The following is a 22,046-nucleotide window of genomic DNA, read 5'->3' on the forward strand; positions in this document are numbered from 1 at the left end:
AAAAACATTGTCCAATGGTTAATACTTTTCCTAGAAAGTGTATATATGTACATAGTCATGATTACGGCAGGCTATTATATATATATATATATATATATATATATATATATATATATATATATATATATATATATATATATCAGTCGGGATCCGGTAAGGGATCCCGCATTTTTTTAAAATGCGGGACTCCCCTTTCCGATTGAATTTCGATGATCCGAGCCGCTCAAAGTGATCAGAACGTGATTTTAAGGGTCCCCGCGAGAAATCAGCAAAAAAAATGACCGGGAAGGGCTTCATCCGAGCAGTTTTCATTGAACGGTTCAAAAAAAACTGCTCGGATGAAGCCCTTCCCGGTCATTTTTTTTGCTGATTTCTCGCGGGGACCCTTAAAATCACGTTCTGCACACATTGAACGGTTCAGATTTTCAAAATTTGATCGGGAAATGAAAGTCCCTCATTTTAAAAAAATGAGGGATCCCTCACTTGATAATTTGTGATATATATATATACATATATATATACACAAATTATCAAGTGAGGGATCCCTCACTTTTTTAAAATGCGGGACTTTCATTTCCCGATCAAATTTTGAAAATCCGAACCGTTCAATGTGTGCAGAACGTGATTTTAAGGGTCCCTGCGAGAAATCAGCAAAAAAAATGACCGGGAAGGGCTTCATCCGAGCAGTTTTTTTTGAACCGTTCAATGAAAACTGCTCGGATGAAGCCCTTCCCGGTCATTTTTTTTGTTGATTTCTCGCGGGGACCCTTAAAATCACGTTCTGATCACTTTGAGCGGCTCGGATCATCGAAATTCAATCGGGAAGGAAAGTCCCGCATTTTAAAAAAATAAGGGATCCCTCACCGGAACCTGACTGTATATATATATATATATATATATATATATATATATCATCATATATTTTCTTCAATAAGTAATAGCCTTGAACCTATTATTGACCTATAAGTAGCATTTCCTAGATTTTTCTAGGCATATATATATATATATTATTCAATGGGTAAAGAGGTAATGATGAGAAAAGATATTCTTAGAATAAGTAATGATGAGTAATAAAGTCTTGAAATGACTAGTTATGAAAGTAAAATGATTTTCTAGTCTAGGATTGAAAATGTTCAACTAAGGTATAGAAAGGTTCGTTAGGTTCATCTAGGGTTAGGAGAATGTAATTAGGTTGAATGGGTACTTAGGTTTCTCTAACTAATCGGTTGGAAACTAATTCTATTTGCCAAGTAGGATTTTTAGCTAAGAAATATAATTTAAAGATTTTATTTAACTTGCTAAGAAAATATACAAGTGCTTCTACAAGCATACTTGTCTTTAGAAAAAGGACTAAATTGTCCGGGACGAAAAGATATAATTTTATAAGTCTCAAATCTAATTATGGCGAATTATTAGAAATTAAAAAGGAATTTTAAAAGCAAATTCCAAGTAATTAAAATAAAATTCAAATATTTAACAAATTTTTTTTACCAAAAATCAGGGTCGTTACAATACCCGTTTTTCTCGGTCACCCTCTCTATGAATTTTGCCTATGGCCAGACCCCCTCATTAAAGTTTACTTTTTTCAGCCGTAGCTCTGTTAACGGAATGAACAAAATGGGTTGCCCTTATGAACTAGATGGGACCTGAGTCCACCTTCTTCGCAAACAAGTTCACTGGTTTCAGTGATGATTTTTGTCGATCCAATTCAAAACCGCCCTCCTTGTTTACTTTTTTCAGCCGTAGCTCTGTTAACGGAATGAACAAAATGGGTTGCCCTTATGAACTAGATGGGACCCGAGTCCATCTTCTTCGCAAACAAGTTCACTGGTTTCAGTGATGCTTTTTGTCGATCCAATTCAAAACCTCCCTCCTTTGACATGACAACCAGTCACCACACAACAAGGCCTCTTGGAAATCACTCGTTCTCTCTCACCTACTTCCATTTCTCACTCCAAAATCGACCCATCTCTCTCCTCATTGGAGTGCCATGGATTCTGGCGTGATGTGGCTCTGGCGGTGCCGGCTGTGCTTTCCGTGCACACCGCAGCCCTCCTGCCCCCGCTCCGCGACGGTGCCACCTCCAGATCTTGTACGCGGGTATCAACCCCTCTTTCGTAGCACAGACGACTTCATTGTCGAAGACGTCAGCGAGCAACCCCTCTTCCGGATCTTGCACGAGGTTTCTGCCTAGGCATTAACAGCATGAAAAAAATATTACCCAAAAAAAAAAAAACAATCAACATGAACGTTTTTTATGTTTTTTGTGTTTTTGAACTGAAACAACGTGAATGTATGTAAGCAACAAAACTCTTAACAGGTTTCGGGAGGGGAAGAAACCAGATTAAGAAAAAACTTCATTCTCCGAAAATGACAAAACATGAAATGAATAAGGTTGGTGAAACCCTGAAATTTTGATACTTCTGCATTTTGTATTTCTGCTTTTTTCTTCTACCTTCATCACATCACTAGTTTATAACGATTCAATGATGTTACTATACAAGAATAGTTAAATGTACCAGTTATCCATGCACCCATTAAACCTAAACGGGTGGTAAATTCACCAGTATACTGTCTCTCTTGCTGAAGGATATGCTATGCAACTGCACCATTCTCGGTATACAAGTAATCATCACGAACTATTTCCTCCACAGGATTCTCTTCAGCCCACACAGCCGCATCTAAGTATCCCAGCTCAAAGAGTTTATCAAGAACATGGTCCTCTGCCGGCTCAAGTGCCCAATTGAAAAGCTAAAATAACAGGGAGTAAAAAAATCACCAATGGTTAAATGAAAAATCAAGGAGATCATTCACCTCAGAGGTTACAAGCCTACCTCTCTGGGTGTAGCTCTGTTTTCAGGGTTGCAGTCGGGGCTAATTCCAATGCCTTCAAATCCCAATCGGTTGGCCGGGAAAGCACAAACACGAACCTGAATAAGTCAAATGAAGTTTTTTGTCTTTTAAAACGCAAGGTACCAACACCACAAAACAAATCAAGCAGCTACAAGAAAACTAGAGAAGTAAACACAACTATTGCAATTAACGCAAGTACATTTATGGACCTTTTAATCCTAGATTAGTTTGTTACCAACCTACAATACATGGGGAATAATCAAATGTCAAGCTTTATCGAAGATATGGTGGGCCGAATCCGAACATAGCCTTGGGGCAGACCCCAGCAACCATGAGGGTGGATCGGTCTAGCCATGTTAGGCCGAACTCAGTGCGCTCAAGGCATAACAAGACAGAGTAAAGTCGAGCGGAGGAGGAGGACCGAGCCGAAGGGTCCTCCGGTTTGAGTCGCTCAGTAAGAGACTTGTACCCGGGGGTTTGGATTAGTCTGTCGGGTCGGCCGGGTATCCAATGACGGTCCGACCCGAGGTGTAGTCCCCATTGGGAATACCCCTCCAGTGGGTTCTAGAAGTGCCTATGGGCTTCCAAAGCTAGGGCGAACGTATGCAAGATGTCATAGAGATGTCATTGAGCTTAAGGCGGTGTATGGTGACATCACAAGCACGTGTTGGGCATACCATGGCTTGGGGAGCAAGTACCCCTGCCCTATAAATAGGAGAAGAGAGCCCAAGAGTAAGGTATGTTCGCACACCCACCTGAAGTATACTCTCTGTCCAGTATACTAACTTGACCGTCGGAGGGGCAAAGGGTGGACCACCACCTCTCCCCTTGGTGCAGGTTACGGAGAGAGGTGATCCGGAGGAACTGGCGGAAATCACCACGCCACAATTGGCGCCATTGCCGGGGAATCTTCCCTATACATTGGTTTACGTAGCTCTTCGGAGGTTTTTCTGAGAATTCTCGGTGGGTATTGGGGCCTGGGTTTGGCAGGAAGCACAGTGGCGCGAACAGGCGGCCACGGACGGAACACTGCCACGATTGGGGTTTTTTGATCGGGCCATCTGAAACTCGATCGAAATCCCTCGAACGAGCTCATTGGTGGTGTCGGCGTCGAGCTTTGACATCGGAGGAAGGTTCTGGAGCCATTCGAATGGTGGTGGACGGTGGCGGAGCAGCGGTTCAAAGGCGGCCCTGATTAAGAGTGATCATTTCGCTGGAATGCCCGAACGTTTGCAGCTTCGGCCTATTTAATCAATTTGTAAATTTCTGTATATCTCGGTGGTATGGCCGAGCGAGGATATGAGGCTTGGGCGAGGATATGAGGCTTGGGCCGGTTAGTAAACTTTTTATCATACTCGGTTCAAAGTTAAATTTTTTCCACCAATTGATATTAGACTGCCCCGAGGAGTTCAGCCTAACCCGAAGTGGGGGCTAGTTGGATGGTGTAATAGACTCAGTCTTACAATAGAAGACTGAAAAAAGTGTTGGAAAAAGAGCATGCATCCAAAAGAAATTGGGGCTACGGCCCCCTGTTTAAACAATATTGTTCACTTGGCTAAATCCATGTTCGAATGCTAATTGCCGAATAGATATGCGTCATCATGAGGCATCGGCCGGTTTGTCATTCTCCAAGCGCATAAGGCTTTGGTCGGTTTATCATGCTCGGAGCGGACGAGACTTCGACCGGTTTATAAATTTGTTGATCATTCTCGATGGGACGGCCGAGCGAGTGAGGCTTCGACCGGTTTGTAAAGTTGTTTATTATTCTCGGTGGTATGACTGAACGCGAACGAGGCTTCGTCCGGTTTGTAAATATCTTTATTATTCTCGGTGGCATGACCGAGCGCGAATGAGGCTTCGGCTGTTTTGTAAATGTCCTTATCATTCTCGGTGGAACAGCCGAGCAGATGAGGCTTCGGCCAGTTTATAAGTTTCTATATCATTCTTGGTGGTATGGCCGAGCGAATGAGGCTTCGGCCAGTTTTTAAATCTCTTCTACATTCTTGGTGGCATGGCCGAGCGTATTGAAACTTGTTTATCATTCTAGGAAAAATTGCCGGGGCTGCCTTCGATGAATAGAGTTCGTGGCCAACCATGATTGGTGGTTAAATCCGGGGCTAGAGGTTCCTATCATATGGAAAGTTGCCTGGATCGATACCAAAGAAAGGGGCTCCAATGGCAGAGTTTTAACTCTTCACTTTTAAAAGAGGACTGCTCCGGTTTGTAAAGAGGACGGTCCAGTTTTCATCATACAGTAATGCAAAAAATAACGAGGACCACTCTGGTTTGTTGAGAGATCGGTTCGGTTTTTAAGCGCAAGAAGAATGGGTCTTTGAGGACCCAATGGTCCGGTTTGAAAGACATGGATTCGATCCCACTGAATTGTTCAACTCCTTGAGCCCGCGGAAGGTGCACGAGAAGTTGAGGGGCTATTGTGGTGGGCCGAATCCGAACAAAGCCTCAGGGCGGACCCAGCAACCTTGATGGTGGATTGGGCTAGCCACGTTTGGCCGAACTCAGTGCGCTCAAGGCATAACAAGACATAGCAAAGTCGAGCGGGGGAGGAGGACCGAGCCGAAGGGTCCTCCGGTTTGAGTCGCTTAGTAAGAGACCCGTACCCGGGGGTTCGGATCGGTCTGTCGGGTTGGCCGGGTATCCAATGACGGTCCGACCCGAGGTGTGGTCCCCATTGGGAATACCCCTCCAGCGGGTTCTAGAAGTGTCTACGGGCTTCCAAAGCTAGGGCGAACGTATGCAAGATGTCATAGAGATGTCATCGAGTGTAAGGCGGTGTATGGTGACATCACAGGCACATGTTGGGCATACCCTGGCTTGGGGAGCAAGTACCCCATGTCCTATAAATAGGAGAAGAGAGCCCAAGAGTAATGTATGTTCTCACACCCACCTAAAGTACTCTCTCTCTCCAGTATACTAACTTGACCGTTGAAGGGGCAAAGGGTGGACCACCACCTCTCGCCTTGGTGCAGGTTACGAGGAGGAGCACGGAGAGAGGTGATCCGGAGGAGCTAGCGAAAATCACCACGCCACAATTGGCGCTGTTGCTGGGGAATCTTCCCTATACGTTGGTTTACGTAGCTCTTCGGAGGTTTTTCTGAGAATTCTTGGTGGGTATTGAGGGCTGGGTTTGGCAGGACACACAGCGGCGCGAACAGGTAGCCATGGACAGAACATTGCCACGATTGGGGTTTTTGGATCGGGCCGTCCGAAACTCAATCGGACTCCCTCGAACGAGCTCATTGGTGGTGTCAACATCAAGCTTCGACACCGAAGGAAGGTTCTGGAGCCATTCGAATGGCGGTGGACGGTGGCAGAGCGGCGGTTCAAAGGCGACCCTTATTGGGAGTGATCATTTCGGTGGAATGGCCAAACGTTTGTGGCTTCAGCCTTTTTAATCAATTTGTAAATTTTTGTATCTCTCGGTGGTATGGCGGAGCGAGGATGAGGCTTCAGCCAGTTAGTAAACTTTTCATCATACTCGGTTCAAAGTTAAATTTTTTCCATCACTTCAAATTAGACTGCCCCGACGAGTCCAGCCTAACCCGAAGTGGGGGCTAGTTGGATGGTGTGATAGACTCGGTCTTACGATAGAAGACTTAAAAAAGTGTTGGAAAAAGAGCATGCATCCAAAAGAAATTGGGGCTACGGCCCCGTCTAAACAATATTGTTCACTTGGCTAAATCCATGTTCGAATGCTAATTGCCGAATAGATATGCGTCATCATGAGGCATCGGCCGGTTTGTCATTCTCCAAGCGCATAAGGCTTTGGTCGGTTTATCATGCTCGGAGCGGACGAGACTTCGACCGGTTTATAAATTTGTTGATCATTCTCGATGGAATAGCTGAGCGAGTGAGGCTTCGGCCAGTTTGTAAAGTTGTTTATTATTCTCGATAGTATGGCCGAGCTTGAACGAGGCTTCAGCTGGTTTATAAATTTGTTGATCATTCTCGGTGGAACGGCCAAGCGAGTGAGGCTTCGGCTGGTTTGTAAAGTTGTGTATTATTCTCGATAGTATGGCTGAGCTTGAACAAGGCTTCGGCCGGTTTATAAATTTGTTGATCATTTTCGGTGGAACGGCCGAGCGAGTGAGGCTTCGGCCGGTTTGTAAAGTTGTTTATTGTTCCCAGTGGAAAGGCCAAGCGAATGAGGCCCTGGCCGATTTGTAAATATCCTTTTTATTCTCGGTGGTATGACTGAACGCGAACGAGGCTTCGTCCGGTTTGTAAATATCTTTATTATTCTCGGTGGCATGACCGAGCGCGAATGAGGCTTCAGCCAGTTTGTAAATGTCCTTATCATTCCTGGTGAAACGGCCGAGCAGACGAGGCTTCGGCCAGTTTACATGTTTCTGTATCATTCTTGGTGGTATGGCCAAGCGGATATGAGGCTTCGGCCGGTTTTTAAATCTCTTCTTCATTCTCGGTGGCATGGCCGAGCGTATTGAAACTTGTTTATCATTCTCGGCAAAATTGCTGAGGCTACCTTCAATGAGTAGAGTTCGTGGCCAACCATGATTGGTGGTTAAATCCGGGGCTAGAGGTTCCTATCATATGGAAAGTTGCCTGGATCGATGCCAAAGAAAGGGGCTCCAACGGCAGAGTTTTAACTCTTCACTTTCAAAAGAGGACTACTCCGGTTTGTAAAGAGGACGTTCGAGTTTTCATCATACGGTAATGCAAAAAATATTGAGGACCGCTTCGGTTTATTGAGAGATTGGTCCGGTTTTTAAGCGCAAGAAGAATGGGTCGTTGAGGACCCAATGGTCCGGTTTGAGAGACATGGATTCGATCCCACTGAACGATTCAACTCCTCGTGCCCGCGGAAGGTGCACGAGAAGTTAAGGGGCTATTGTGGTGGGCCGAATCCGAACATAGCCTCGGGGCGAACCCCAGTAACCATGAGGGTGGATCGGGCTAGCCACGTTAAGCCGAACTCAGTGCGCTCAAGGTGTTACAAGACGGAGAAAAGTCTAGCGAGGGAGGAGGACCGAGCCAAAGGGTTCTCCAGTTTGAGTCGCTCAGTAAGAGACCCGTACGCAGGGGTTCAGATCGGTCTGTCGGGTCGGCCGGGTATTCAATGACGGTCCAACCCGAGGTGTGGTCCCCATTGGGAATACCCCTCCAGCGGGTTCTAGAAGTGTCTACGGGTTTCCAAAGCTAGGGCGAACGTATGCAAGATGTCATCGAGCTTAAGGCGGTGTATGGTGACATCACAAGCACGTGTTGGTCATACCCTGGCTTGGAGAGCAAGTACCCCTATCCTATAAATAGGAGAAGAGAGCCCAAGAATAAGGTATGTTCTCACACCTACCTAAAGTACTCTCTCTCTCCAGTATACTAACTTCACTGTCGGAGTGGCAAAGGGTGGACTACCACCTCTCGCCTTGGTGCAGGTTACAAGGAGGAGCACAGAGAGAGGTGATCCAGAGGAGCTAGCAGAAACCACCACACCACAGAAGAAGTGCAAATCCACTTCAAACCAAGCTTAGCAGAGTGCATGTTTCAATTTGAGAAACACGCTACATATCTATATCTATATCTATATTATAAAACAGAGCGATTTTTGTCTACACATATAAACAAGAGCACCTCTCCAACCGTCGGATTGAATTTTCAATAGATTATAGCCATCCAACCAACTCCTTTAATAAATTTATTATCTCCCTACCTCTTTCCTTACTTCTTAGACAATGTTGTCTTTTCTAGGAACAGACATTATTTCTTTATTTAATAGTGTGCTTTTTATTATCAAAACGTTTTCTTCTCCCAATCGTCAATCTTAAACTCTATCATTGTGGTGTTGTGCATTGTCCACCCATTCATCAGAAAACTCTATTCAATTCCTTTCTTCCATCAACTGAGGTAACAATAGAAAAACATTATAGAAACTTTAGTCATACAAAAGAAACTTTACTCATACAAAAGAAACTTTAGTCACCTATTTCTTGGATGCATGATTCAAAGTAGTAGTGCTTGATAATTTGTCTCAGTTGTAGGCCTATAGCATTCCTTTGATTTGAAGGGGGCGAAACTCAAGTTGTAGCATTCCGTCGCAATAATCATTTTCAATGTTAAAGAAGTGGAGTTTTAAAACTATTCCTTTTTTTTTTTTTTGGATCAGTTGCTAGTTGAACTATATTTTATACGGGTGTGATATAAGTATTGGTTGATCGTGATAGTTGTTAATTAATGAATGATTGTGCATAAGTTAATTAGAAATTTCATTTGGGTATGTGCTCCTATTTTTTCAATGGGTGTGGTATTATTTGTTGTGAAACTATTCTTAGAATAAATTAGTTTAGCTTATCCTATTTAAAGAGAATTTTAAAAAATAAATTATAAAACTTTCCATTTGGGTTTTGTTAAGATCACTAGAAGGGAAGGATAATTTTTTTTTAAGTTGTAATAAAAAAAGTGTTGTGTCGTGCCTTCTTTTTTTTTTTATCGGCGTGTTGTTAAGGCACGGGCAATCACTAGTTTGTAAATAAGTGGCCACAAAAATCCAAAATAATACGAGGATAATAATCGGAAATAGGAAAAACAACATTCTTAAACGCCAAAGTTGGAACGAAACCATGTCAGGATGACACCTTGATTTCAAAACTCTTTTAGGAACGAAAAGTCTAAAGAAACCAACGCCAGCCACCAACCAAGTACGGCCACGCGGGGCCCCGCACGTATGATCTGATTCGGTCAATAATTTTAAAATAAAAAACCGAGTGGGCCCGCGAGAAATCAGCTCCACCGATATGTGTAGATGCTCAATCCAATCATTCTATTTTGAAAAATCGGAAAAAATTGGGAAGATTGGATGAAAAATGGAAAGATTGGATCGAGCACCTGAACATATTGGATGGAGTTGATTTCTCGGGAGCCCACTCGGTTTTGTATTTTAAAATTATTGAACGGCTCGAATCATGCGTGCGGGGCCACGTGGCCGTCAGTACGCCTGGTCGGTGGCCGGCGTCGGTTTCTGTAGCAGCGTTGTGTAAGGAAATATCGGTTCAATTTCCCCTATGGTAACACAAAAACTTTCAAAAATACCCCCCTTAGCATCAGAATCAGAAGGGATAAGTAGACAGACCCAAATTTAAAACAATATATATACAGATATTTAAGTTCATCGCATACTTGTCAAGAGAAGTTAAATGAGAGGTGGGGGTTGTGTAAATGAGCTAGACTGATCTAGAATTTTACCCATTTGATAATAGTTTGAAGCATGTTCTATTTGCCGAATCAAAAGCCCTAATGAAAAAAAAATGCCTATAATATAGGGCTAATGAGTGACAACCCCTTGTTGGGGTTCACTTGCACTGTTAAGCATACAATCAACACAGTAAATTTTAACTGAAGAAGTGAAAATTAAGCACATAATCAAAATAATTGGTGTTGTTGTTGGATCATATAATTGGTATGTACTGTTTAGTAGTAAAAGTCTATGTAGGAACAGTAGCATCAATTATATGGGTACTGTGTTATGAGGTAATCAGTCATGTTTGTATTCCTCTCCTTGTGCCTATAAAAGGAGGAGGCCTCCACCAATGTAAAGGCAAACCTAAGTAATATATCTCTTGTGTTGTGTACTCTTTATTACCCTCTTGGTTTGATCATAACCTATTTTGTGTTTATACCCACTTCATGTCAGTCCAATTTGGTATCAGAGCCATGTTGTTCATTCTAGCTTAAACCCTTTCTGGGAACTTCTTTTCCAAAACTACTTCAAATCTTTTGTAAAAAAAAAAAAATGAAGCGCATGCTCTATGGTTGCCTTTTAAGGATATCATCCACATCAGAAACTTCATTAACTATTTTGGTTAAAGAATTTTGTATCAATGGGTTAAAAGTACTTTGAGACTTTGGCTTTTGAGCGGTGTGTCTCGGTTTATCTATCCTAGTATACAGAATTTTATTAATCAAAATTGGTTAAAAGATTTTACATTGAAAAGGAAAAGATTTGTTGTATGAGGAAACGAATAACCCAGACTTTTATCCATAAAAAATGAATCATTTGTTTTCCACCTATTCCTCTGCTACCTCCTCTTTAGTTCCTTCACGATCATCCACCAGTAGAAATTCCTCATCTTCTTCTTCTAATCTTGAGTATTTGTATGAGTTTGAATATCTACCTGATGATAGTAAGGTTCCCCTTACTGATCTTCCTTTCCTAAACCCATATAATGTCATTGTCAGATCACAAACTTCTATAAAAAAAGACTGCCACCCAACTCTTTTCCACAAAGCGTCCAACCTTCGTAAAAGAGTATGTCCAAGCCTCCAAGTTTGATCAATGTTTTATAGCAGCTACAGAAGCTGAACAACTTTTGCCTCTGGAAATCCCGGTTGATTTGCCTCACCTTAAGCAACAAGAAGGATTTACTCATCTTCACTTTGGAGCAATCAGACTGGCTGTTACTTTCCATGGCAGAAAAGGTTTACCTGTTACTTCCAGACTTGCTCTGGTAGACACCAGGTTTATACAGTACCAGCACGCATGCATTGTTACAGTCCAAACCACGTTAAATGCTGGAACTGTGGTCTTTACCTTTTACCCCAATTTAAACATGCCACCAGCAGATCCTCATTTGCTATCAGCCTTGAAAGTGTAAGTTCAAATTGGTGGTGCCTTCCAAATTTCTACCACATAAGCAGTAAATCTTCACTATCAAATGGCCTATCGCCTTCAAAACCATGCCTTTGACATCTCGTTACCTTCCTCTATAGATGAAGCCCTTTTCCTGACTGTCAACGCCCCTCATTAAGCTTCCTGTGTCCATATTCCACATCAGATTTCCTGTCATGAGCTTCTCAAGCTTCTCCCAGAGTCTTGGGTTACAGCTTATGAGAAAAACCAACAAAAACCCATACCAGTTCAATCCTCAAATCCAACTTTCATACCAAAACCTGATGGTACAGTAGAGATTTCATTTCTAAAAGAAGTCTCTGCCTCATCCTCCACCCATCCTGTCATTTTTCCCTCGAGAATTGACATGTTTGTAGATGGTTCTCGACCTGGCCCTCCAATTAAATATTTTCAACCCAACGGCTTTCCAGTCTTCTATTTCAAAAATCCAGAAACAGGTCATTGTTATTTTGATGCCTGTGACTGTGATGAGTGTCCAGAAAACAGTCTTCTAGAAGATGGAGAAGACTTTGAAAATCCATGTCCCATATGTCCTTCGTCACCTTCCACTTCTTGTAAATCTCCACCTCCTCCTTAACCTCCATCTGATGATGGTTCTTCGAGTCAACCAAGTGGGTGTTTTATGCTCATCTCAACCCCTCTTTGGACTGAAGCAGATTTTCCTCCTTTGGAGTTCCATAATTCTCAAGAAATGATGACCCACCGGCATAAAATTCAAAATCCTACTATCATTCTCCCTGATAGTAGCACCAAAGCAGTGTCAGCAGCAGAAGCAGCAATAAATTGGCAGTCAACAAATTCTTTGGCCCAAAACAAAATTCTTCAAAGAGTTGCTAACTCTCAGCAAAATTTGGAGAATATTGTCCATAAGAAGTTATCATCTTTGGAACTTCTTATCAGAGATTTGTAGCAGAAAATTCAAAATGTTCACCAGAAACTTCTCTAGATGGCATACTCCAACCAAGCATTTTCAGCAGCATTTTACCAAAAAGATGTTGAAATGAAGCATCTAAAGAATCAGCTTCATTCACTTCAAGCTCAGCAGTATTCTCAGCAAAAAAACCCATTTGATATGTTCACATCTTCCTCTCAACAAAGTTTGTTTGGGTATATCCTCAAATGTCTCAACCCTTATCTATAAACCCTACCTCAGAATTTGGTGAGTCCAATATCTTTGGGAGCTCATCAGCTTTTCTTCCTCCACCAAAAGACCATCTCCACCAAAACTTCATTTCCCAAAGCCCTAGATAAAACCTATTCAACCTCCAACAATTCCGTCTCCACCATCTGGGTCTACGTCTATACCTACTACCTCCACTCCTTCTAAACCATCCGATCCAAATTCAAAGTCACCCCAGTTAATGGTTTAGTCAACTTATAGCCCTTCCAAAAATCCAATCTCCACTCTCATAAATACCTTAGCCACTATACCAGAAACCTTATCTCCTGAACCAACCATTAAGTTTGATTCGGATACTGAATCCATTGACCCTATGCCAATTCCTCATGTTTTTATGATGAACCCAGAAAATTCTCCAGAAGAACATGTTGAAGATCCTATTATTGAAGAAGGTCCTGAGTTTGATACACCTCCAGAAATTCCAACCTTTGATTCCTTCTCACATTCCAACATCCATACCCAAGGTTTCTCCTTTGATAACATTCCCCCATCAAAATGGCTAGATAAGCTTTATGAGATTCATGCTTGGTGCACAGCTGTTATGCTTTCTCCAAACGCTGCACTGAGTATTGTCATTACTAAGTGTACAGCAAAAGTCCTTGGCCGTTTTCGTCAATGGTACTTGGCTCTTGGTGAGTACCGACAACTACAGCTTAAACAACTGCCAACCCTTGATCAATTCATCTCAGTCTTACATACTAAGTTTCGTGGCGACCATAACAACACAAAAGAGTTTGTTCGAGAGGAGTATCTCAACATGAAGTGTTGTTCATTCAAAAGAAAAGATCTGGAGACTCATTATGACCGTATGTCTCAAAGATTTTATCTTCTCAACGGCATGGATGATATCAATCTCAAACAAGTCTTTCTCAATTCCCTTCCTGAACCATTGGGAAATGAGACAACAAGGTTACTTCAAACAAAAGGATTGACGCTGAATGCAACATCTCTTGGCGGTATTTACCAGCACTCCTTGATTGCATTGGAAAAACTATGCAATCACCAGAAATTCCTCAAAACTCTTGAAGAACAGGGAAAACTTCTTGGCAAAACATGTGACCGGCCAGACCTATCTATAAAGTGTAAAGACAAGAAGTGCACTTGCCGCCCTTCCAATCGGAAGTCCAAACATTTTCAGAAATGGAAGTTCCAGACTCCTAGCAAGTTTTCAAAATTTTCAAAATCTGGCAAGTTCTCACACTAGAAAAAATGGAAATTTTTCAAGAAGAAAAAGTTCAGAGGGTAGCGAAAGTCTAATCGCTGCTACATATGTAGAAAGAAAGGGCACTACGCAAAACAAGGTCCAAATAAAGCAGCAAGGGACAAAATGGTGAGCTCTTTGGCTCTCATTGATGATGATCTTGAAGATGCCGATGTTGAATCACTGTTTTCTATTGATGATGAAGAAACAGCTGAAGCAGTCCTTGCATTCACTTTCGATGATTCAGATGATTCATCAGAATTGGATGATTCTTCTGATGGTTCTGACTCATTCCCCTATGAAATCCAAACATTTGAGTTCTTAAACATCATGATAGCTCAATCCTTAGCCAAGGTCAAAATCTTGCTTGGAAAATATGAGAAACTTATACCAGTTATTGCTTTCTTTGATACAGGTGCAGCAGCCTCCATTCTCAACCCAGCAATCCTTCCTAGGTCCTACGGGCAATCATGTTTTAGACCCTTTAGAGCAGCCAATGGAGAAACTTTTGTCATCACTCTAATCAACAAGCCTATTACCATCCAACTTTTTCCTGGATACACCATCAAACACCAAGTCTATGGTTCTGATCTCTCAGGAAAACATTTATTGTTAGGCTTTGATATTCTCCAAAATCTCAGCAAAGTCTCCTGGCTCAAAAAAGGTTTGAAATACAAAAACTACCTGTTACCCTGGACTACCCAACCAAATCTCTTTTCCATAGAAAATTTCTCCTCCATCAAAGAAGCTATAATCCAAACTTCTTGTGCTGAATCTCATTCAAAATTCCTCACCAAATGCTCCAACCCCCTCTGGAAAAACCCAGATTTCTTTATTGCTCTTTCCTTTAAGAAAAATGAAGACATCAATCCCACAAAAGCTACCCATCATGGAATGAACCCAAAACACTACCAGCTTACTCTCCAAGAGCTCCAACAACTTCAGTCAGAAGGTTTGATCGAGCCCACAACCTCTTAGTGGGCATGTGAAGCATTTTATGTAAATAAAAGAACAAAGCAGATAAGAGGAAAACTTCGCTTGGTTATCAATTACCAGCCTCTTAATCATTTTCTGCAGGATAACAAATTCCCTCTTCCTTGGAGAAGTGTTTTTTTTGCAAACTTGCCTAAAGCTCAAATTTTCTCAAAGTTTGACTTAAAAACAGGTTTCTGACAACTGGGCATCCATCCAGATGATCGTCCCAAAACTGATTTTTGCATTCCAGATCACCACTTTCAGTAGTCAGTTATGCCTTTTGGATTGAAAACAGCCCCGTCTTTGTTTCAAAAGGCCATGATTCGGATATTTTCCCCCATTCTATCCTCAGCACTTGTCTATATTGATGATATCCTACTCTTTTCCCCAGATATTGAGTCTCATGCGGTCTTACTACAAACTTTCCATTCACTAGTCCAAACCCATGGTATCATGCTCTCAGAGAAAAAAATGCATCTTGCTCAACCAGAAATTGATTTTTTAGGAATGCATATCTCTAAAGGTCAATATGCCCTTCAACCTCATATAGCCTCCCAACTTGAACATTTTCCAGATGAAAATCTCACAGTCAAACAAGTTCAACAGTTCCTTGGAATTGTTAACTATATGACTGATTTCATGCCCAACCTTGCCCAATATCGTACTCCTCTTTCAGCTCTACTAAAGAAAATCCCTCCTCCTTGGTCAACCCTTTGTATCAAAGCTGTCAAAGACCTCAAAGCCATAGCCAAAACTCTTCATCCATTAATCATACCTTCAGATGGGAAGAGAGTCCTTTAGACAGATGCCTCTGATTTATATTGGGGGCAATTCTTTTGGAAGAAAATTTAGAACAAAAGCACAGAATTTGTGGATACAAGAGTGATGCATTCTCTCTAGCAGAACTTCACTACCACTCTACTTACGAGGAAATTCTGGCAATTAAAAGGAGCATTGAGAAGTTTGAATTTCATCTAATCGGTCATCATTTTCTAATTGAGACAGATAGGATGAGTTTTCCCAGCATGCTCAAGTTCAAACAGAAGCACCTTCCAAAGGCACAGTTACTTAGATGGGCAAATTGGTTTTCTAATTGAAGTTTTGATGTTGTTCACATAAAAGAAAAAACAAATGTCCTCCCTGATTTTCTGTCAATGCTCAAAAAAGAAATCAACCAATTTTCAAAAACAAAACCACTCCTTTGTTCCTGGTTGTTTTCCAATGATTTCCTATTTCCACCCAATTAATCTTCCTGTCCACCTTCAATGTCACATTTTAGAGTTAACCTTTCTTTTCAGGTGTGTCCAAATATGTCAAAACCTTCAACATCTCTGCATTTTCAAGTATGGTCTTGATGAAGGTCCCATAAAAGATTTACCTTTTCATCCTGTCTATCCATTTCTCACCCAGTTTGAAGTATCTTATCATAATGTCTTTTATTTCAAAAAAGAAGCCTATTTCCTCTTATGGTATTTAGTCGATGTGTATACTATAAGTGTCTGTTTTAATAAATTAGAAGTATTGGTTTATCTGGCACATGCGGCGTTCAATCAGGTCCATCCTCCAAAGGATTTCTTTTTGAAATTTCTCTTGCTCTTCGGAAGCATATCCTACTTGCAACAGAAGATCAGACAAATCCCCAACAGTGCAGGCGGCGATCTCCAATTTGCTTTTTGGACAAGTCGCAACATATGTCTTCCTAATCCAGATGGTTCTATCACTTGGCAAAAGGAGTATCATACTATATTCCTTTCCGCACATCCAAAGTCTCAGAGAATCCAAATCGATAGTGGAAATTATCTTGTCATGACTCAAACACTGTGTTCACTCAATGGATTGACACCTGCAGAAGTTCCCTCATCTCTCCTCCATTATGAATCTGCAAACTGGAAATTCAATGATACTTATCTGGAAGAATGGCACCAAAATATCCGCTATCTTTTGAAACAGTATTACTTGACCGACAGAACTGAAGACTATTCTGGAGAAAGTGGTTCAGATGATCCAGAGTGACATGTCGTCCTTTTCGAGAGGTGGTGAAATTATTGGCTTGTTGTATCATATAATTGGTGTGTGCTGTTTAGATTGTACGTAGTAGTAAATATGGCAGAAGTAGTACTGTTGTTGTTGTATCATATAATTGGTGGTGTTGTTGTATCATATAATTGGTACTGTTGTTGTATCATATAATTGGTGGTGTTGTATCATATAATTGGTATGTACTGTTTAGTAGTAAAAGTCTATGTAGGAACAGTAGCATCAATTATATGGTTACTGTGTTATGAGGTAATCAGTCATGTTTGTATTCTTCTCCTTACGCCTATAAAAGGAGGAGGCCTCCACCAATGTAAAGGCAGACCTAAGCAATACATCTCCTGTGTTGTTTGTACCCACTTCGTGTCTGTCCAATTTCCTTAAACCATCAAAGGAACTGAATTGCAGTATAACCAGTATTAAACACCGAAATTCACTCATCAAAAGCTTAATGTTACTTGAATGCAAAAAGAACCCATTTAAATCAAAAGAAATCAAAATGTGCTTTAGTTGAGTTTGCAGTTCAGGGGAACCGTATGGCAATTTTAAAAAACTTGAGGCACTAATGTAGGTTCTAATGGGGATAAATGAAAGACAAGATAGATTTATGGGGGTGCTATCACAGTTATGCAAAATCCAAGTGGGCAAGGGGATCAATAGTGAAGACTACGCAATGCAATGCAAATAAAATATCTTAAGTTACCGTTTGAGCAGCAGATGTGGGTGGCATAAACAGAGTCAAACCCCCATCAATGCAAAGTCGATTCCGGAACCTTGTTGCTGGTCTTGGAGCAAGATATCTGCACTGAATTACACGTTTAGTTCAATTTCATTGCATTAATTAACACATGTATGGAGGAACAAAAGTGAAGACATAAGTACCCTGGAATAAAGGATGACGTAAAGACTGCATTGATGAGATCTTCTTTAGAGTCAAACCTATCAACCAACAAGCCTTTAGGTCTCCAGAGGATCTCTGTTACAGCAACTGTGGGGAAACAACATCAACCATCAACGAACTGCATACAGAAGCCCTTTTAACTTAATGTTCAACGTGGCACGGTGCATCTTATGTTCTGCACTAATTCCATGTATAAACCAGCTCTCGGAAGGGAAGAGGAAAAAATACGAAACAACAATGGAAAATGACAACTACGCAACGATTAAACAAAATCCAATCCCGTTAAAGCAAATTTTACCCAATCAAGAGCATATATATCTCTGAAATTCTTAACTTTGCCCAACAAAGCCACTATGACCACAATCAATAATCATTATATACCATAGTCAATTAGAGTACAACAAGGAAAGGAAGACTTATTCTCACCACGAACCCTCCCATTGGATCGAGTATGTACATCATCCGGGAGAAACTGCTCAAGAACATCTTTTAGAACTGCCTGGACAGAGAAATATTGAACATAAGAAATACTTAAATCTCTATTCCTAGACAAGGACAGCATAGTTATTCTTCCTATCTACAAGTTTCAGTCTCATGCTGCCTCACTAAATTACCAAAAATCTCGCAATTCTGGAACATCTTCTGCTACTGTATTTTTTTCAAAAACTTGGACAAGCCTAGAGCTTAGCAAACTGGTGTCTCGTCCAAACTAACGAAACATGACAAATCAGGATGTCCAAACTCCAAAGCACAATGGCATTTTCCTAATTAGAATCCCAGCTGATGTCAACGAATATGCTGATTTAAAAGTTAAAACAACTAGACCAGCATTTGTTCTGAAAATCCAATCATACCATACTTTCACAATTACGTAGGAAAGATGTACACTACAAGTTAACAGGCTTCATGATCTATATACTATAGTCAAACACCAACCAATAAATTCCAGAGCGAAAAGAAATCTCCAATCCATATCACAACATTTAGAACCTATCTCCCATCTATATCACAACATCTCAGCAAAACATCATGGGATAGAAAAAGCCTAATGTCCAAGGAGCTGAACCTTCTTAAAGAATAAAACCAGCAAGTATAAAGATCACTGTCTACTTGTCCATTCATAGAGCCTGTCCACTTATCCTACATACCCCTAGGCGAAACGCAGTCCCTCTTCGCCGGCAATCTTCAGCCAATATTTTGGTAGCTTCTAAAGCCTCTTCCATTTTGGCTCCAGAGGCAACCACTGCACAAACAATAGCACCAGCGGATGAACCAGCTAATGGTGTGGTGTCCTGTCAGAAAAAAAGTACTTCAATCACGGAAATATATTATTAAACTTCAGAATCTTAGTTCCTTTAGCAACATACACAAGCAAACAGCTATACAGAGAAGGTCAAAACCAGCAGAAAAATTCAGAGTGTCGTCGCACTGATCAACGTCTAATAACCTTAAGTACCACTCACAACAAACATAAAAGAATGAGAAACCAAATAAAGTCTTCTTCAATTTTAATTTTTACTACATCACCGCATGTCAATTAAGCCTTCCCCTTCCTTAGGCATTTCCACTAATATTGATCCTATCACACTCCTTAACCTTTAATATTGAAGGCTTCACAAACTAGAGTGTGTCCGATGTTGGGAATGAGTTTATCTTGATTGCTATCATTGTTTTACGAGAGAAAGTCTCCTTCGCTTTAATCTTTACTACATCATCTCATGTCAATTAGATCTTCCCCTCCCCTTAGCATTTCCATTATCAATGATCCAATCACACTCCTTAACCTAAACAGAGGTACTACAATAATTGGCAGTGTAAACTCTAGGATATAGCAAAAACTAGTACGAGCCATGGATGAATGTATCCTATTGAGAAGAAACCACGTAAAATCTCCTTTCATTTCTTTGTGTTCTTGCTTGATGTATTCTCCGTTGTGTGAGGAGGGTCGAATCTGCAACAAAACTAACTATCAGATAACCCATCAGCATCCAGACAAACACATTGTTATGTGTTCATATTCACCTGCAGACACCACTGGCACTAACTTAACTTGTATAAGTTATAAACCACAGCTACACTACACAGACCTGGGTAACAGGTCGTGTTGGGTCGTGTTCGTGTCGCGTCAGTCGGGTTCGTGTTACAAATCATCCAACCCGGACCCGACCCATTTAGAATTCGTGTTTCTCGAGTCGTGTCATTTTCGTGTTTCGTGTCAGAAATGCTCAACCCTAACCTGTTAACTTCGTGTCCGGTTCGTGTAGTGTTATCGTGTCCGTTGCCCAACACTATATAGAATTACAGATATACCATGTTATATATATATATATATATATATATATATATATATATATATATATATATATATATGTTCGTGTTAATGGGCAACACAGATTAGTAATCGTGTTGGTCGTGTCAATTTCGTGTCTCGCATGTTCAACCTGAACCCAATCCATTTAGAATTCGTGTTTCTTGAGTCGTGTCATTTTCGTGTTTCGTGTCAGAAATGTTCAACCCTAACTCGCTAACTTTGTGTCCTGTTTGTGTCGTGTTTCGTGTCCATTGCCTAGCTCTAACTACACACTTGGAAGAACTCAAAGTATTCCAACCTTTATGTAACCCTTCTCAATCAGAAACTTGGCGACCCCGAGATGGTACGGAAACAGAAGTCCGGCGGCAGAGAAGCTAAACCCGGGGCTGGTCACAACCTTCCGCCCCCTCTCTGCCTCCACATCCTCCAACCTTTGCTCCCAAACCACGCCCAGTCCCACCGGGTCCTCCAACACCACCACCGACGCAGCCCCGTCCTCCTTCCTCCTCCTCCACCGCCGCCAAAAGTACGAGAACTCCCTCTCCTCCTCCTTATCCTCAAACATCACAACCGGGGCCGAATTCGCGTCGTTAACAATTCTGTTTCGCCTCTTTATGATTCGCGTGGCGATGCCAAGGAACAGCTCGCCTGTGGCCACCGCGAACGACCTCTTCTCCTGAGGGGGAGGCGGGGGTGGATCGGAGATGAGTTTGGGGGTTTGGGAGGAGTTTTTTGAGGCGGAGAAGGATAGAGTTTGGGGGGGGATTCTGAGTGGGAGGTGAAATTGAGGAGGGTTATGTTTAGGGTTTGAGAGGCGGAGGGGGCGAGCGTTTGAGAGGAAGAGAGAGGACAGTGACGACGCCATTACTGAAGGGAGAGGAGAGGGGTGAAGGATGGCCTGACAGGCTGAGAGGATATTTGTTTTGTTTTGTCATGTTGTTGGGTCGTTTTCAAATGCATTTCCAACGTCTCTTTGATTTTTTGGTATCCTTACAGTCAGTAATAACAGGGACATCAATTTGTCACACCCAATCACACCCCTTTGCACATACATACATGTGTGTCTCATTTCAATATAAATGTTAGGGCCTCACATGCATATATGTGAAAGGGATATGATTGGAGTGTGACAAATTAATGTGTCTCTAACATCTCTCTTTTTGTATTTGCACATTCTTTATAGGTACACCAAATGTACCCAGGGAATCAGGACGTTTGGGAATTCACTTTGGGGTTTCACACAAATAATTAGAACCATCGCAGAATTGATCAAGCCCTTGCTTATGTCTGACTGGGTAAATATTTTTCAAAGATCCTTGAAAAAAATGTTTTAAACAAATTAACCGATTCTGCTCATTTGTGTGAAATCCTAAGGTAGATTCCAAATAAGCCGGTGTACACCAAAGGGTACCCATAGTCAAAATAATCTCACTTCCTTTTTTTCTATAATTGGATGTCGAGTAAGCTTGCGCGCACCTCGACCAATTCCAGAGCTCTAAAGTTAGGATTTAGGATTTAGACCATGCAAATCCTTTCGTGGCCCCAAAATTTGCAATGTTTAGTCTCTGTGAGATTCGACCATAAAACCTTATAAAGGACAAACACTTACTAGTTTTTGTATGCCCACTTGGCCAAGCCCCTTTGAGTTATTATGTACTTAGGACATGTTCGGCCAAAAAATTAAGCTGGCTTATTTTGAGCTTATTGGCTTATTGGCTTATTCCCAAATAAGCCATTTGCTTTTTACTCCTTCTGACAGACACACCCTCCCCAGACCCCACCTGATGTTCCAGAAATACCCCCGCCCCAATTCTCCAAACCCCATTTTCCCTATTTCTCATGTTTTTAATTTTTATATCGTTTATTCTCTTTTCGTTAATATTACATAGTATTTCCGTGTTCCGATTTTCAATCCGGTTCAATCGGTGCGGA

At 41.4% G+C, this 22,046-nt stretch overlaps 1 protein-coding gene across 1 annotated transcript; it reads right to left on the reverse strand.

Annotated features, from left to right (window-relative positions):
• Positions 1 to 2,371: 2,371 nt before the first annotated feature.
• Positions 2,372 to 21,024, reverse strand: LOC131326923 (uncharacterized). Its single transcript, XM_058359835.1, has 7 exons — positions 20,413 to 21,024; positions 18,952 to 19,095; positions 18,230 to 18,302; positions 17,785 to 17,890; positions 17,606 to 17,702; positions 2,835 to 2,930; positions 2,372 to 2,751 (listed from the first exon to the last, which is right to left on the reverse strand). Exons 1-7 carry the CDS (start codon positions 20,977 to 20,979, stop codon positions 2,596 to 2,598), a joined length of 1,239 nt encoding a protein of 412 aa, XP_058215818.1. The 5' UTR covers positions 20,980 to 21,024; the 3' UTR covers positions 2,372 to 2,595.
• Between the last annotated feature and the right edge of the window lie 1,022 nt (positions 21,025 to 22,046).

Source organism: Rhododendron vialii, chromosome 5a, assembly GCF_030253575.1.
Source record: "Rhododendron vialii isolate Sample 1 chromosome 5a, ASM3025357v1".
In the NCBI taxonomy this organism is placed as follows: Eukaryota; Viridiplantae; Streptophyta; class Magnoliopsida; order Ericales; family Ericaceae; genus Rhododendron; species Rhododendron vialii.